A 14764-nucleotide genomic window follows, 5' to 3' on the forward strand; every position below is an offset into this window, starting at 1 on the left:
AAACTATTTTGTATGTAATTTATTTTTCTCTTTGTCATTTCAAACATAATATACTCTGTTTATTTAGTGTTCGAAGTTTTGGTAAAAGGATTGAGTTTCGATATCCAGGATGAATGCCTATAAAAATAATTTTTTTTTGTATTATTGTACTGTAAATTATAGTATTGTGTTAATTATATTTGCATACTTCTCTTCTGATGAAACATCCATATTTTCTGCTTTTTCATTTTTTTCTTTGAGCTTGGCAATTAATTCAGACCTATATTGGAATTTTAAAGGCTCTACTTTAGTCGATTCGGATTTGTTGTTTATCCATTTTTTACAAGCCTCTGGGTAAGTTAAACCATACCATTCAATTTCTTCTCGTGTATACTAAAAATAAATTTACGATGATTATTATTTTTGTGTCCATAAACAATGTACATATATTTTATGGTATTAGTAATACTTTACTGCTGTCAAATATTCTTTGTACTTATTATAAACTTCTTCTCTTTTGACTGGATCATCTGGATATAAAGTTTTATCCGCTAGTGCTATAAGTATTTGACGCTTTAGTTTTAGTGCTAGTTCAGATTTCAGGTCACAGGCAGGAGTCTTCAAGTAATTAACAAGTTTTAGTGTTAAAAGCTAATAGTTAAGAATGTTTTATAATTAATGTATGTACCTTTAATAAATAATGATCAAACCCATAATGTTCATGAATTAAATTAATAGTCCTATTGGTAACAACAACACTCATGTATGCATCTAAAATTTCACTATAAACTACAGACTTCTTGAGTTGAGGAAACCAATAATGAGGATATTTGCGAGTATACTGATTTTTCTTTCGAAAACCTTGTATCAATGCTTCTCCACCCAAAATACATTGGTTAAATTCTTTGGGATATTTTAATGGTATTGGTCTATTCTGAACTGGATGCCTATATTAACAAAAATAATTTAATTGGATGTCAACTGCAAGTTTAAACATTTATGGTAGTCTTCATAGTGTAAATGTATAATACGTAATGATATAACGTATATATAAATATGTAAAAATGTAAACATAAATTAATCCAAAAATCTATTTTAAAGGCAATAATTACTTGTTACCTACACTACTTCTGTTTCCTCATCTCTTACATAGGTGCCTTCTTGTTTTATGTAATGGACAGCCGTTGGCTCTTGTATTTTCCATTCTCTCCAAAACTTTTTATATTCTGCTGGTAATTCTGCGCCAATACCTTTCGACCATCGTGTTATTTTTGGTATATAGTATAAACGCTAGAATTTTATAATAAATAGTAACACTACTCATTTTAGGTTAGGTATTGCAACAAATTATCTTTCAATATCAGACATTACCTGACCAAAGTGTTTTACTGACATGTTTGTATGGGTTCTCAAATGGTTAATAAAATTTGTATAAAATAATTTTATTCATACGTTAAATTTAAACGCTTACACATTGAGAAACAATCGTTTCAGTTAACGTTGACGCTACGCTACTCCTCGTTGCCTATTGTTTTCAATATTCCACACTTTCAGTTATATGTATATGCATACCATACACATGCGTATGGAGTACCTAACCTCTAAAAATAAGAAACGATGAAGAATAAAATCGTTTTGTCTTAAAATGTGATTTTTGTATTTATTGTTTTCAAATATTATGTCGAATATGGAATTGTTTGTGGAATTAAACTGTAAGGTTATAGTTTTAAATAGCTATTAAATAATAAGTAAGTAAATAACTTTAACTGGTGTACATAGATTGCTGTAGATTACAGAATTGCTATCTATAGTTAAATAATATTTGTTTATCTTTTTACTTTCTCTTCATATTTCACTAGCCTTCTCTTAAAACTAGTGTATTATACATAATATTTTCCTTCTATAGCTTTCTCTATTGAATTACTCTGAATGTAATTATTAACATTGTAACAGATCATTATGAAAATGAAGAAAGTTATATATCATGTATGGTATACTCAGAGAAATTACAACTATTTTCAACTGTGTACTTCTATATTTAATAGGTCAGTATCTATTATTATAATATAGTAGTTTATCTCCTGAATACTTTGTATATTTAACATTGTTCTTTAAAATATTTTAAAATATGTATTCTTTTATGTAGTGTCACTTTACATAATACAAATCTTTATTTTAGGGAACATTCATGTATCCTGAAAAAACATTACTGTACAAAGCAAAATCCACAAACTATTAACAAAGAACATGAAATAGAAGTAGAAAATATTCGTAATTTTAGCATCATAGCGCATGTTGATCATGGTAAAAGTACTCTTGCAGACAGATTCTTAGAATTAACAGGTGCAATAAAAGCAAACTCAGGAAAACAAGTGTTAGATAATCTACAAGTCGAAAAGGAACGAGGAATTACAGTTAAAGCTCAAACTGCTTCTTTAAATTACACATATAAAGGAACTGAATATCTACTTAATTTAATAGACACACCTGGCCACGTGGATTTCTCAGCTGAAGTCCATCGTTCTTTAGCTCCCTGCCAAGGAGTACTCTTGGTGATAGATGCAAATGATGGCGTACAGGCACAAACTGTGGCTAATTATTACTTAGCAATTAAAAAAGAATTGATCATAATACCAATAATTAATAAAATAGATTTAAAAAATGCTAATCCTGCTAAAGTAATTGAACAATTAAAATCATTATTTGACATAAAGGAAGCAGATGTTTTAAAGATATCTGCCAAATTAGGTACAGGAGTACATAATGTTTTGGATGCTATTGTCGAAAGAATTCCACCACCTGATGCATTCAGAGATAAACCATTCAGAGCCTTAATATTTGATAGCTGGTATGATAAGTACAAAGGAGCCATTTCTTTAATATATGTTAAAGAAGGATCTCTATCACTAGGGGAGTATATCACATCCACCTACACCAAAAAGTGCTATGAAATTAAAACACTAGCATTATTGAAACCCAATGAAAAACCTGTAAACAAGTTGCAAGTATTATTCCTTATTCTTCACAACTTTATAAAATTTAATAGAAAATAGATTAGCATGTAATAATTTACATTTCAGACTTGCAGGTCAAGTAGGATGTATTTCTTGCAATATGAGATCTTCTAAAGAAGCATTTATTGGTGATACATTATATTTGAAAAATCAACCTGTTGAACCTTTATTAGGATTTAAAGCACCCAAAGCAATGGTATTTTCGGGAGTATATCCACTCGATCAGTCACAATTTAATACTATGCGCACTGCCATTGAAAAATTAACATTAAATGATAGTGGAGTTTCTGTAGTAACAGATACCAGGTAATTCGCAATATTATTCTACGTTTAGTAACTTAAATAATAAAATCTGTATATTGTAGCCTAGCTCTCGGACAAGGATGGAGAATTGGATTTTTAGGATTGTTACATATGGAGGTTTTTATGCAGCGTCTTGAACAAGAATATGGTGCACAACCAATTGTCACTGTGCCTAATGTTACATATAAAGCAAAAATTTTCGGCAGCAAAAATATTAAAAAATACGGCAGCGATATCGTTATATTCAACAATCCTGCCCACTTTCCTGATCCTCAAATTGTATCAGAATTCTATGAGCCTATTATATTAGGAACTATCATAGCACCAGGTAAATTTAATAATTCTTAAATAATATAAATACATTTCACATCTCTAAAGTAAGTTTTGACTAAAATCAGCTGAATATACTGGTGTTATAATGGCATTATGCCTTGAAAAACGTGGAACAGAGCAATTGACAAAAGATATTGGTAACAATAGAATAATGTTCCAATTTTTATTACCGCTGAACGAAATTATTGTTGACTTTCATGATTTGCTGAAAAATGTAACTTCAGGATATGCCAGCTTCGATTACGAAGAATATGACTACGTATCTTCGAATCTAGTAAAGGTAATTACTAACTTTAGCTTACTCTTAACATCTGTATATTAATATCGCTAATTATTTGTCACAGTTAAATATCAGTTTAAATGGAATCATAGTAGAAGAATTGAGCACTGTTGTACATATAAGCAAAGCTGTTTTCACAGGAAAAAAATTATGTGAAAAATTATTGGACGTTATTCCGCGTCAATTATTTGAAATTGCAATACAAGCTCTAATTAATAGTAAAGTTGTTGCCAGAGAAACGTTAAAGCCACTTAAGAAAGATGTGACTGCAAAACTGGTAAGACTTCTGATTCTACGTATTTATATATATTAATTACAAGATTTTTTAATTTTAGTATGGCGGAGATGTCACGAGACGAATGAAATTACTGGCAAGACAATCGGAAGGAAAAAAGAGAATGAGAATGATTGGGCGCATTGCTTTACCACGTGATACGTTCATCAAAGTTCTTAAAAGATAAAATAGAATACACAAAATTCTTTTTATCAGTGTACATAATTTACTTTCAAATACAAAATACATACAATGAGACTTAGAAAACTTATTTAAATATTTCAAGACTACCATAATATACACATTTTAAATTAATAAAGGAACTGAAACTATTTAACAAGTCTTTTTATCATCCAAATATTCTAATGTAATATCAAAATTTGAATATTATATCATAATAAATATTGAAGGAATATTCATAAGACCTAAGTACTCAAAAAATATCCGAATACTAAATTATTTGAACTTCAGCTTTAGTTCTTAATGTCATATCACTTCAGATAAAATTATTATAAGAATATATCATTGATTTATAGAGGTCGGTGAAGGATCAGACAATTGATGCACATTATTTGAAGGCACTGTGCTCACAGAATTCATATTTTCTTGTTTGAAAGTAGGATTAGTAGACAGATTAATGTTAACTACGGATGAAGATGCACGATCTTGCATGTCAAGTTGACTTTGAGCAATGTCTTGCAGAGCAGCTTGAATTCTTTGCAAGAGTGCTTCTCCTTGTTTTACAATTTCTTCTAGTTGTTCTCCTGCTTCTTGATTTTCTTGTTCAAGGCGAGTAAGACTCGCGACTTGTAACTCCTGAGATGATTCTTCGCTTGGTAAACTTTCTATTAAAGTATCAATATCTTTGGCACATCGGGCTATTAAAGTTGCAAACAGAGCTGCATAATCTAAAATTATAAATCAAAATTAAAGGCACCATAAAAAATTATGATTAAAAATTATTAAAAATAAATAAAAATAATTTTATCTTCAAATACCTTCTTGAGGTTGATGAGGTTGTGGCGTCCCAACACGATCAAAACCAGGAAACTTACTGGGTGTAGAATATTGTTGTAATATACCCACACTATTGCAAAAGTGTTCGGCTTGCTGAAATAATATACATGCAGTTAAGCTACGACGAATGTTTTAATATAAATTTATAATAACTAATGAAAACTTGTTATACCTGATTTATAGTATCTTGCAATTGTGTTAGACGATCCGCCATATTCCCAAAATATAATTTAAAAATAGTACACGATAACTTTTTCGAGTTTATTATTTTTTCAATATTTATTCTCTACATATGCATACATACACATACACACAAAATAACCGGTAAATCGGCACTACCAAATTTTGTATTAAGTCCAAAATTATTTAAACGTTGACATTAAAACACATTTACTATTTCAATTTTGTCCAGAATTTGATTAAACAGTTCTCAGATTATTTTATTAAAATTATTCTTTATTAAAAATTGATAAATAATTCAATAGATATGCCATCGACGCAACTAATCACATACATACGTCTCGAACGCCATATTTCATACTTACCATGTATAGTCCATTGTCATTTTGCGCATGTGCAATGTACACAAATTTTCCCGCTGTTACTTCAAAAATTTACGATAAATTCACTCATATTTCGATTCAAAATACTTTCTTGTAGAACGAAAATTGATTTAGAAGCTAGTAAATCATCATTTTTATATGCTTATAAAATGTGTACCATATATATAATATATGTATATATAAATGTGTGTTTTATATATACATATGTTATATATCATACACATATAGACGTCAACGTAACTCCAACGATGCAAACAATCGTAAACTATAAATGTTATAACGTCTTTTTTTAATTTACTGAAGCGTTTAACATATTATTTTCATATATGGGAAGAAAGACAAAGAAAAGGAGCACATATTAACATAATTTAGCATTTTCCATTGCATTTTATAAAATGTTTACATGGGGAAATATTTACAAAAATATGAGTAGGGTATGATGAAATGTAGTAGACAGAACAAAGGGATGAACAATATAGTTTTATGAACGATTCAATTCAGAGTACCCCGACACTGAGGAGCTCCACATAGGCAAGGGATTTTGTCATCCTCCAATGGAAATTTGTAATCGTATGTAATTTCTTCGTTAACTCCTATCGGTTGCTTGCTATAGATTACTATTTTCTTTTGGCTCTCGATTGTAATTACCTTCGCGTAACAATTTGGCTGAAATAAGAAGAAAGTAAATAGCTTCGTAAACATAGTCGCTGAAAATATAAATATCGTTACAATACTCACATTGCAGCTATGATTAATGAAACGTGCTAAATTGCCACACTTTGTTGCATCAATAATTGTATCTAGATCAATACGAAATAGATAAGAACTACCAATCCCGGTAGCTTCGTATTGAGACTCTCTTAAGTCAGCAACAACTGGTCTAACCATTTGACCAACATATTCAATAACCATTTCGTCAGCTGCAATTGGTTCCATGGCGAACAGACCCCAATCGTGTATGCCAGATTTGGCAAATTTCAATTGTTTCTTCCTAAACTGTATACAAATAATGAAACATATTAGAAAAGTTCAACATACTGTAACATTGTGAAATAAATAGAATAATGTGAATCGTACTTTCAACTGATTAAACTTAAGGAGATCACTATCGGTATCAATACCGAAAGCTGTTAACAGACGTCGTTGGTTGCTTCGAGCTTCACGAGACAAAGCTTGCATTTTACCAGTTAAAGCTTTAGTATTGTTCTTTGGACCATTTATCGTTCCATCACCTCCAGCATAAGGACCATTACTATCTTCAATGTCGTTACTACGGTGTATACTTTGCGCATAGTGATGCTGTATAAAAAAAAAATAGAATTTATTAATGCTTTTTCTTATCGTAGGAAAAGATTTAATTTAGTTAAATATTACCATACCTTATGTTTGGCTTTTTCCCGAATATCGACTTTATAATATCCTTCTGTTCTTGCGCTACCACTTGTATGCAATCTGAGCTCATCTCTTTTCCTTCGTTTCGCGGGACTCGGAATATCCGTCGGAGGATGATCAACCCAATGAGTATCATTTAACCAATAACCTTGATTATCATCAGCCAGTAAAGCTTCGTAACTTTGTCTTAAATATTCCACATCTTCTGCATCTATTCCCCTAGTTAAAAATTCATACAAAATAGCCATTTCTGACATGAGATCACGTTCTTTGTACGTCACCGTTGGTTCCTGGAATTTCTTCGGATATTTTTCATAAACAAATTCATTCTGAATATTTTCCTTTTCTCCTTCATGATTCTCGCGATTATGTATTTTCGTGTACTTATTGAACTTTCGTTTCTCCACTTTGTGAGTCTTGTCTTTGCTCTTGCTTATTTTCATAATCTTCGACGGTTTCATTTTTACAGGTTTTATCGGCGCAGACGATATACGGTTTAGAGATTCCATAATTTCTGTTTGGGCTGGCGGCAGCGAATATGAATGCTCCATGAACACTTGCGAAGCTTGAGATCCTGGTGAACTTGGGCTTTGTTGACCATTCAGCCGAAGATCAGCCTCAGCTTGGTACCTAACCAATAAAATACAATATTAGTCGTGTGAGTGTACAAAAATTACACGAGATTACAAACCTTAATCTCCTAATTTCTAAGCTTTCTTCCTCTGAGTCTGTAGTCGGTATTTCACTAAACATTTCAATTTTTTCTGATTCTTTCAATATAGGTTCGTCATTAATGTATTTAGCAGACATAGTTTGAAGAGCTCTAATAATATTTGGCTGTACAGGTCCTGGACTTGTGTGCCTTATAATATTATCTTGTCCTGCTAATGTTATTAAAGCTTCTGCCGCAGAGTTTTCCATCTTTTGCATATCACGAGGCTCTTGCTTTCCTAGCACTATAGACGCAACATGTGAACTCTTCATTTGTGTTTCATCTTCCATATTTTTCACTTCTATGTCCTTGTTAACCGTCTTAATCTTTTCAAGATGTTCTTCATCAACTAATCTATCGTTTACGTCTTCAATTTTCTCTTTATCTGTTTCATATCTTAATGGAGACGGTACAGGGCTAGCTTCATTATCAAATTGTGGGAATTCATTTGAGTTTACGTCCTTTATTTTAATATTTGGTACTGGGGTTTCTCTACCCGTTGGAGTTGGACAATCCAGTGATCTCTGAATTGCAAGTTCTGTTAAAATATCAGGATCTTCACTATTACAAGCCAAGGGGCGACGATCTGACATACGGCTGTCCGTGTCTTGCTGAAAATAAAATATTATTTTTATATTCTATTACGCGAGAAATCTCCGACACGATATTTATACTTTATCCTCGAAGTTTTTAAAACATACTTCTTCGTCAGAGCTGTCGTTCGAACTGCTAGATGATTCACTGGAACTCATTTCGTCACTAGTGCTTTCGCTCGGCGATGATGAGGATGACGACGAAGAAGACGAAGAAGATGAAGAAGCGCTTGGAAGAGAAGTAACTGGCCTTTTAACTTTCTGTACTGATGTTAAATCAAGATCACTATCGCTTTCTATAATTTCAGTATCACCATGATCAGACTGACGACTATCTTCATCTTGTGGTAACGGGCTTGGAGCTTTAATTTTGCGCTATTATAGAAGTAATGAATATTGTGTAATCATATCAGTGAAAATAAAAATATAAAATGGAAATAAATATTTTACCCTGAAAGAAGGCATCTTTGGCATACTAGCTCTAATGCCCAAACCAAATCCATCATAATTAAAGCCAAGTGGTGTTCCCTGTTCTAAAAGCAATGATATTCCTTGAGATTTTGGAACTTCCTCTTTATTACTGTTATTAACAATAGCACTATCTCCTTGATTTTGATTTTTCTCAGATTTCTTTTCATCCCACCATACTTCGAATAATTTGAATGCAGTGTTCTCGATCATTTTCTTATTAAAATCCTTTTTTAAAATTTGTTTTAATTCATTCACAACTCTGTTTAATACTCCATTGATGGTAGGGCCCTAAATAATTAGTAATTAGGTTTTATATTCATACATAATTATTGAATTATATAAAATTTATACAACGTAGTACATACATTACGATTATTTAAAATATAGTTATGAATAGTTTAAAAAAAAAATTTTTGTATTTGAACTTTGTACACATAAAAACATACAATATAGATACCTGTGGACTGTCTTTTGTAATATTATGATTTGCCATGGCATGAAGACGTGATTGGAACGATGGATAATAATTTGCTCCTTGATGATTTCCTACTGCTCCAGAGAATGATGTGGTATTAGGTTGATAATGACTCTGTAAATATGTTGTCCCATAAGGATATGGATATTGTGCTGGTCGCGGCCAATGGTATACATCATTAGTAGGATAATGAGTTAAATGTCCAGGATAACCAGCTCCTGGGTACAACTGACTCGTAGGTTCCGTTTGAGCTATGACCTGTGCATTTTAATTTTAATTTAATATGACAATTACTATTTCTTGATATGTTTCATAGAATAATTACCTCTTCGATTTTCTCATCCCCTGAACTTAATGGACTCAATGACATCCTATCATCGTCAGGTGGAGGTGGAGGTGGCGGCTCTTTCGGTGGTTCCGGTTCAATGTCATCTGGTGCAGGACTGTAACTTCCTAATAATGCTTCATCTTCGCTGGAACTGATGACGCTTCCTAAATCTTCATCGACCGAAAACTGATTAATGTTATTCTCATGTACTTTCCACCGTTCTTTATTCCTTTCCCTCATTTTCTCAAAGCACGATTTGTATGTTTCATGAGATAGAAAAGGACTTGGTGGCTCCGAAAGCATTTCATTCTCTGCATCAACAGATTTTTTCTCATCTTCAGAGTCACTACCAAATTGTAAAAAAGGTGGTGCCATTCCTCCAGCCTTATCTTTTAACAACATAGCAATTCTTGTATCTAAATCTAGCGTTTTGCGAGTCTCTATTGGTGAATCCCGCGATGAATTTTTCGTAACAGTTTGATTTTCTTTCTCTTTCTTGGGAGTGTGATGAGTCTTTGCATTCGAAACCTTGGCAACTGGAACTGTACTAGAATTGGGATTATCTAAATTTGTTCCATGTTGGACAGACCACATAGAAGATGAAGGATAACCTGTTGGTCCTGTATTGTTTCCCCACCACATACCAGAATTTTGTTGCATCGAAAGATTTTGAGACACATTCTGGGGTATATTTGTTAAATAATTATTTGGAGGTTGATGGTGGTAACTACCATAATAGAAATCATAATTCGTGGCTGGAGTAGAATTTTGAGAATAATTGCTAGAATAATTAAGTTCACTAGGTGCAGTACCATATCCTAAATCACTTCCTGTACTACCACTAGGAGTAGGATAATCTCTATACTTGTATCTTGAGTTTTCCATGTATGTATCTCTGGGTTTTTCTATATTTGACACCACTTTTTTATTACTCCTGAAATCTTCCCTTTCCTCATTAATAATTTTTTCAATAGGTGTTTGCTTCCCTTGATCATTCTCAGGTTTGATTTCTTTCTCAAGTTTCTTTTCTGGCTTTTTCTCTGTAGTTAACTCATCGTAGATCTTTTTACACTCCTCTCCAAATGCATCAAGGAACACTTTTAAAACTTTGCCCATCACAGATGTGTTATTTAATTTCTCTACACACGCTTTGGAAGCTTTTGTGCTTTCAAATACCACTCTCGCAATTCCCAGGTGTTTATTAGTTATAGGATGATAGTAAACAGTGAGTTCTTCTACTGCTCCAAATTTCTGAACCATATCCGTTAAAAAAGTCTTATCAATATTGTCATTTAAATGGCAAAATGTTACTTCAAGAGGGGGTGGTTCACCACAATAATTAGAGTCAATTTTAAATCTAGGTACAGGTAAATCAAGTTGTTCTAAACGAGTCCAAATCCTTGTTAACTGAGACCTTGGATCTCTGGGTTGAACTTCTGGATAAGTTGGATCACCTGGTACCATGCCATCGTATCTGTACAACTTTGTTGCACCTTTTACCAAAAATGGATCAACCAATAACTTATAATTTCTTGGCTTCTGAGACGTTTGTACAGCAGATGCATCTTTCTGTGAATGCATCACATGTGTGTGGCTATGTTTGGACGATTGATTTGAATTCTGAGATGTGCTTTGTGAATTCCCATGTGAATGACGATGACGATGCGAGTGTGCATGCGAATGTCCATGTCCATGCCCATGTCTCTCCATCCCGTTCATTGCCTCCAAGCATCATCCATTCATGCAAGCTGCTATAACAGACACAAATAAAATTTGGTAGTAAAATAATATTGCCCTTAAGTACGTTCAATTCTCATAGATTATTATAAAAAATACCATAAACTTAAGTACTTGAAAATATTTTTTATTAAATTATTAAAATGATACATAGTGTAACTGTATAGTATAAATATTGCGTTAGTTACAATTTAATATGCATACAAAATAAAATTGTCACATTAGTACAATAGATCAAAATTTTACATTATAGATTCTTACAAATTATATCAGATCTACAAATATACAAAATACTTAAGTTACAAAGAAATAAACAGGAAAATAAATTCAACAAATATGCAGTATGTTTCCAAAACAAATAAGACCAGAAGTGATAGAATCTTTTTATCAATTTCATAGAATTATAATAAGAAATATCATACATAATAATGTAAAGGTTTATCTCTGTTTTAACTTACATCCAGTTTGCTTTTGTTTCCCTTATAACTTGCTTCACTTGTTAAGGCAAAGATTTAAGTTTTAATGAAACATAACCTCAAACATCTCGAGGTTCTTAAGTTGAAATTCCACACAGAGAAGTAATGCAATAGTCATCTCTTAAAAAGGATCCCTTATACACTTTCTGTATTTATTTTCTTGTGTAAATTTCAGTAGGAGTACTTTCTTATGAAAAACACAGCCTTTAAGTTTTATGTAAATACGTTCCGGTTTTTTCCACAAACCTGCAATTTTTCAACTCGTTTCTGTAATATTGAACGTCATTTGAATATGATTACAATTTGATTCCTTTTTATTCTCTGTTAACAATTCCTCGTGAAAAATATAGAGGTTTATTGTTACTACCTTTTCGACACCAGCGCAAAACTGCCTCAATGTTTGATTATGAGCACAACGCACTGCGCCCTGATTTTTCGAATTTTCGTGTGGTATAAGTCAGCAGTACGAGCAACGTTGCGTCAATGAATTAATTGAACAGAACGTGTTTCACTTCGATTCGGTACGTAGAATATACGCTTACTGTATCCCGACGAGCTCATAGCTTCGATAAAACTACGCGAACACTTTCGGATGACGCCATTCTTGTTATAAAGACCATGACGGTTCCGACTACTTTATTAAATAAATAGTATAAACATGTTAGATTAAAAATGAGCATTTTTCTTGCTCCTCAAGCAATATTCATCGTTTCTGAGTAACATCGTTACGCTAAAAAATACACTGAATGAAAATCCAGATAGGTGACTGAGCCAAGAATTTAACATTTTTTTTCGTCGCCTAATCTGTCTCGATTCACAGATTTTCATTACGTTGTAATAATAGTTCAGAATTTCGTTTCTTATTAACATTCTGTGTATCTATCGATAATCTACAAAGTTAATTAAAGTCCAAGATATCGCAAAATAATTGCTGAAAATCTCATACAATGAGCGGCATTCAATCTACACATTGGTCAACTTCGGTCTAAGAGAATTTTCGTGCGACCTGTTGGCAAATCAACTTTCTGCTTTTGAAGAAAATTGCGCATTATCGTGTGCACATGTACAGTATCAACAAAAGTTTTGTATGTATAATTTTGTAATTATTTTATGTTGAACTGATAATATAATGTCATATCAAATTAGAAAATATACTTTAATAGAATACGTTGCGTATGCTACTACAGCTGTACTCGTTTTTGACAGAATTTACTACGTTGCATAGACGAGTTGTCAAGTTTGCATGACAGGCATATTTTATACTACTTGTTATAAATACATATGTACATGTGTACTTTGCCACGTAACTTAGCAAAATCCAGTATAGGTGTTACATAGGCGACTTTGCCAAGATTGTATGGTCCACATATATATATATTCTATTCATTGCAAATACATATTATGATTATTACATACTATAAATATTTGTATTATACAATTTGCCAGAATATATTATGCAGAGTTGGAAAAAAGCCCCACGAAAGAAATACGGATCTAATTGGTTAGAGTTAAATAGGCCACGCCTCGTCTCATACGTTTTAACGTATTATTGGCCGAAACAGTCATATATACTAATTTAATGAAAATTCCTATTGTTTCTATGTTATCTCTCGAGACCTTTTTTACGCAAAAGATATGTTTAAATACATATTAATATTATTTTTATTCCATTCTTGAGAACTATAAATTGTATACTGTATGTATGTATGAATAGTCGAAGGTCCAACAATCGAAAATCGATTATCGATATTTCTTCACTAAATTATTAATTTTTTTATTTGAATCGCGTTCAACGCCTCTAGTGATTGTATTTTTTACTAAATATAAAAACAATAATTTATATCGATAATTTCGATAATTTCGAGTTGATGTTTTGTACGTAAGTTCAGGTTAGACTCGTCAATACAATTGCCATTACGTATAGTATATTCACAAGGCAGACAACTCAACGAACATTTTCATTTCTGTGGTATTGCATGGGGAACTCGAAGACTTGAAATTAATTTAGGAGATCTGTGACAAATCAACAGAAGAATCGTCTACAAAAATGTCTCTTCTCCAAAATTTCTTTAAACGTTGCATCCCAGTCGTAAAAGCGGAAGACGATGAAATAGTTGATCCTCAAAAAGTACTTCGTGTAAGTCAAAATTGTTATATAATACTCTTATTTCAGTATTTCCAGTTTTGAAATAATGAAAATGTTCAATTAAATATCATAATTTGCGTTTATGTTTGAAGTTATGAACGTAGAAAATTAATAGACATAATTAACTAAGTAGGTTACTTTGTCTTTTTATTATAGAATTCTTTTATATTATCAAATTTTTAATAGAATTTTAATGCTGAATTTGTTGTATCTTTTTTTTTATTAATGACAAGAGTTAAAATATTTTTTCAGGAAAAATGTTCAATGCGACCTAAATGTTCTAATATGCAAGAACGACTGAACACATGTACTGATCGTGTTAATTCAAGGAAACATACAGAAGAAACATGCCTTGAAGAATTAATAGATTATGTAGAATGTGTAGACCATTGTGTGGCAGAAACACTTTTCAGTAGACTAAAATAAGATCATCATACATTAACTACAAATGTGTGATCTTTGTTATAAAATCTTATGAATTATCTTAATATATTGTAGATGTACGATCATTATTAGGAATAAATAATTCACCAGACTATTAATTTCTGTTAATCTTTCTTTATCTGTATTTAAAATTCAATAACTATAAATGTAACAAATTTTCAACAAGAATACTTATATAATATAGTAAAGTATATATGTTGTGTGCTTACATAGAAATGGACAAACAT

At 31.7% G+C, this 14764-nt stretch overlaps 5 protein-coding genes across 8 annotated transcripts; 2 read left to right on the plus strand and 3 right to left on the minus strand.

The window, feature by feature from the left end:
• Positions 1-3: 3 nt before the first annotated feature.
• Positions 4-1508, minus strand: Mrpl28 (mitochondrial ribosomal protein L28). Its single transcript, XM_076386907.1, has 6 exons — positions 1351-1508; positions 1103-1269; positions 668-926; positions 454-597; positions 188-372; positions 4-117 (listed from the first exon to the last, which is right to left on the minus strand). The coding sequence occupies exons 1-6, from the start codon at positions 1372-1374 to the stop codon at positions 60-62; spliced, it is 837 nt and encodes a 278-aa protein (XP_076243022.1). The 5' UTR covers positions 1375-1508; the 3' UTR covers positions 4-59.
• A 97-nt stretch (positions 1509-1605) lies between these two features.
• Waw (Translation factor waclaw) lies at positions 1606-4517 on the plus strand. Its single transcript, XM_076387459.1, has 8 exons — positions 1606-1727; positions 1886-2024; positions 2159-2980; positions 3060-3299; positions 3359-3624; positions 3695-3909; positions 3974-4186; positions 4245-4517. The coding sequence occupies exons 2-8, from the start codon at positions 1939-1941 to the stop codon at positions 4368-4370; spliced, it is 1968 nt and encodes a 655-aa protein (XP_076243574.1). The 5' UTR covers positions 1606-1727; positions 1886-1938; the 3' UTR covers positions 4371-4517.
• On the minus strand, positions 4474-5713 carry Med21 (mediator complex subunit 21). Its single transcript, XM_076387460.1, has 3 exons — positions 5373-5713; positions 5182-5293; positions 4474-5091 (listed from the first exon to the last, which is right to left on the minus strand). The coding sequence occupies exons 1-3, from the start codon at positions 5412-5414 to the stop codon at positions 4706-4708; spliced, it is 540 nt and encodes a 179-aa protein (XP_076243575.1). The 5' UTR covers positions 5415-5713; the 3' UTR covers positions 4474-4705.
• A 417-nt stretch (positions 5714-6130) lies between these two features.
• Set1 (SET domain containing 1) lies at positions 6131-12450 on the minus strand. 3 transcript variants are annotated; one of them, XM_076388268.1, is made up of 11 exons: positions 12315-12450; positions 11930-12214; positions 9732-11482; positions 9389-9664; positions 8911-9219; positions 8569-8835; positions 7847-8478; positions 7143-7785; positions 6841-7062; positions 6502-6759; positions 6131-6429 (listed from the first exon to the last, which is right to left on the minus strand). In XM_076388268.1, the coding sequence occupies exons 3-11, from the start codon at positions 11451-11453 to the stop codon at positions 6256-6258; spliced, it is 4503 nt and encodes a 1500-aa protein (XP_076244383.1). In that variant the 5' UTR covers positions 11454-11482; positions 11930-12214; positions 12315-12450; the 3' UTR covers positions 6131-6255. The 3 variants fall into 3 exon arrangements, with proteins under 3 accessions (XP_076244383.1, XP_076244381.1, XP_076244384.1); XM_076388266.1 differs by having other exon boundaries at positions 9732-11485; XM_076388269.1 differs by having other exon boundaries at positions 9732-11485; positions 11930-12193; positions 12315-12445.
• Positions 12354-14635, plus strand: Uqcr-11 (Ubiquinol-cytochrome c reductase 11 kDa subunit). Of its 2 annotated transcripts, none has more exons than XM_076388275.1 (3): positions 12354-12468; positions 13939-14084; positions 14346-14635. In XM_076388275.1, exons 2-3 carry the CDS (start codon positions 13995-13997, stop codon positions 14517-14519), a joined length of 264 nt encoding a protein of 87 aa, XP_076244390.1. In that variant the 5' UTR covers positions 12354-12468; positions 13939-13994; the 3' UTR covers positions 14520-14635. The 2 variants fall into 2 exon arrangements, with proteins under 2 accessions (XP_076244390.1, XP_076244389.1); XM_076388274.1 differs by having other exon boundaries at positions 12357-12468; positions 13837-14084.
• Positions 14636-14764: the final 129 nt, after the last annotated feature.

The sequence above is a fragment of the Calliopsis andreniformis genome, chromosome 10, assembly GCF_051401765.1.
Source record: "Calliopsis andreniformis isolate RMS-2024a chromosome 10, iyCalAndr_principal, whole genome shotgun sequence".
Classification (NCBI taxonomy): Eukaryota; Metazoa; Arthropoda; class Insecta; order Hymenoptera; family Andrenidae; genus Calliopsis; species Calliopsis andreniformis.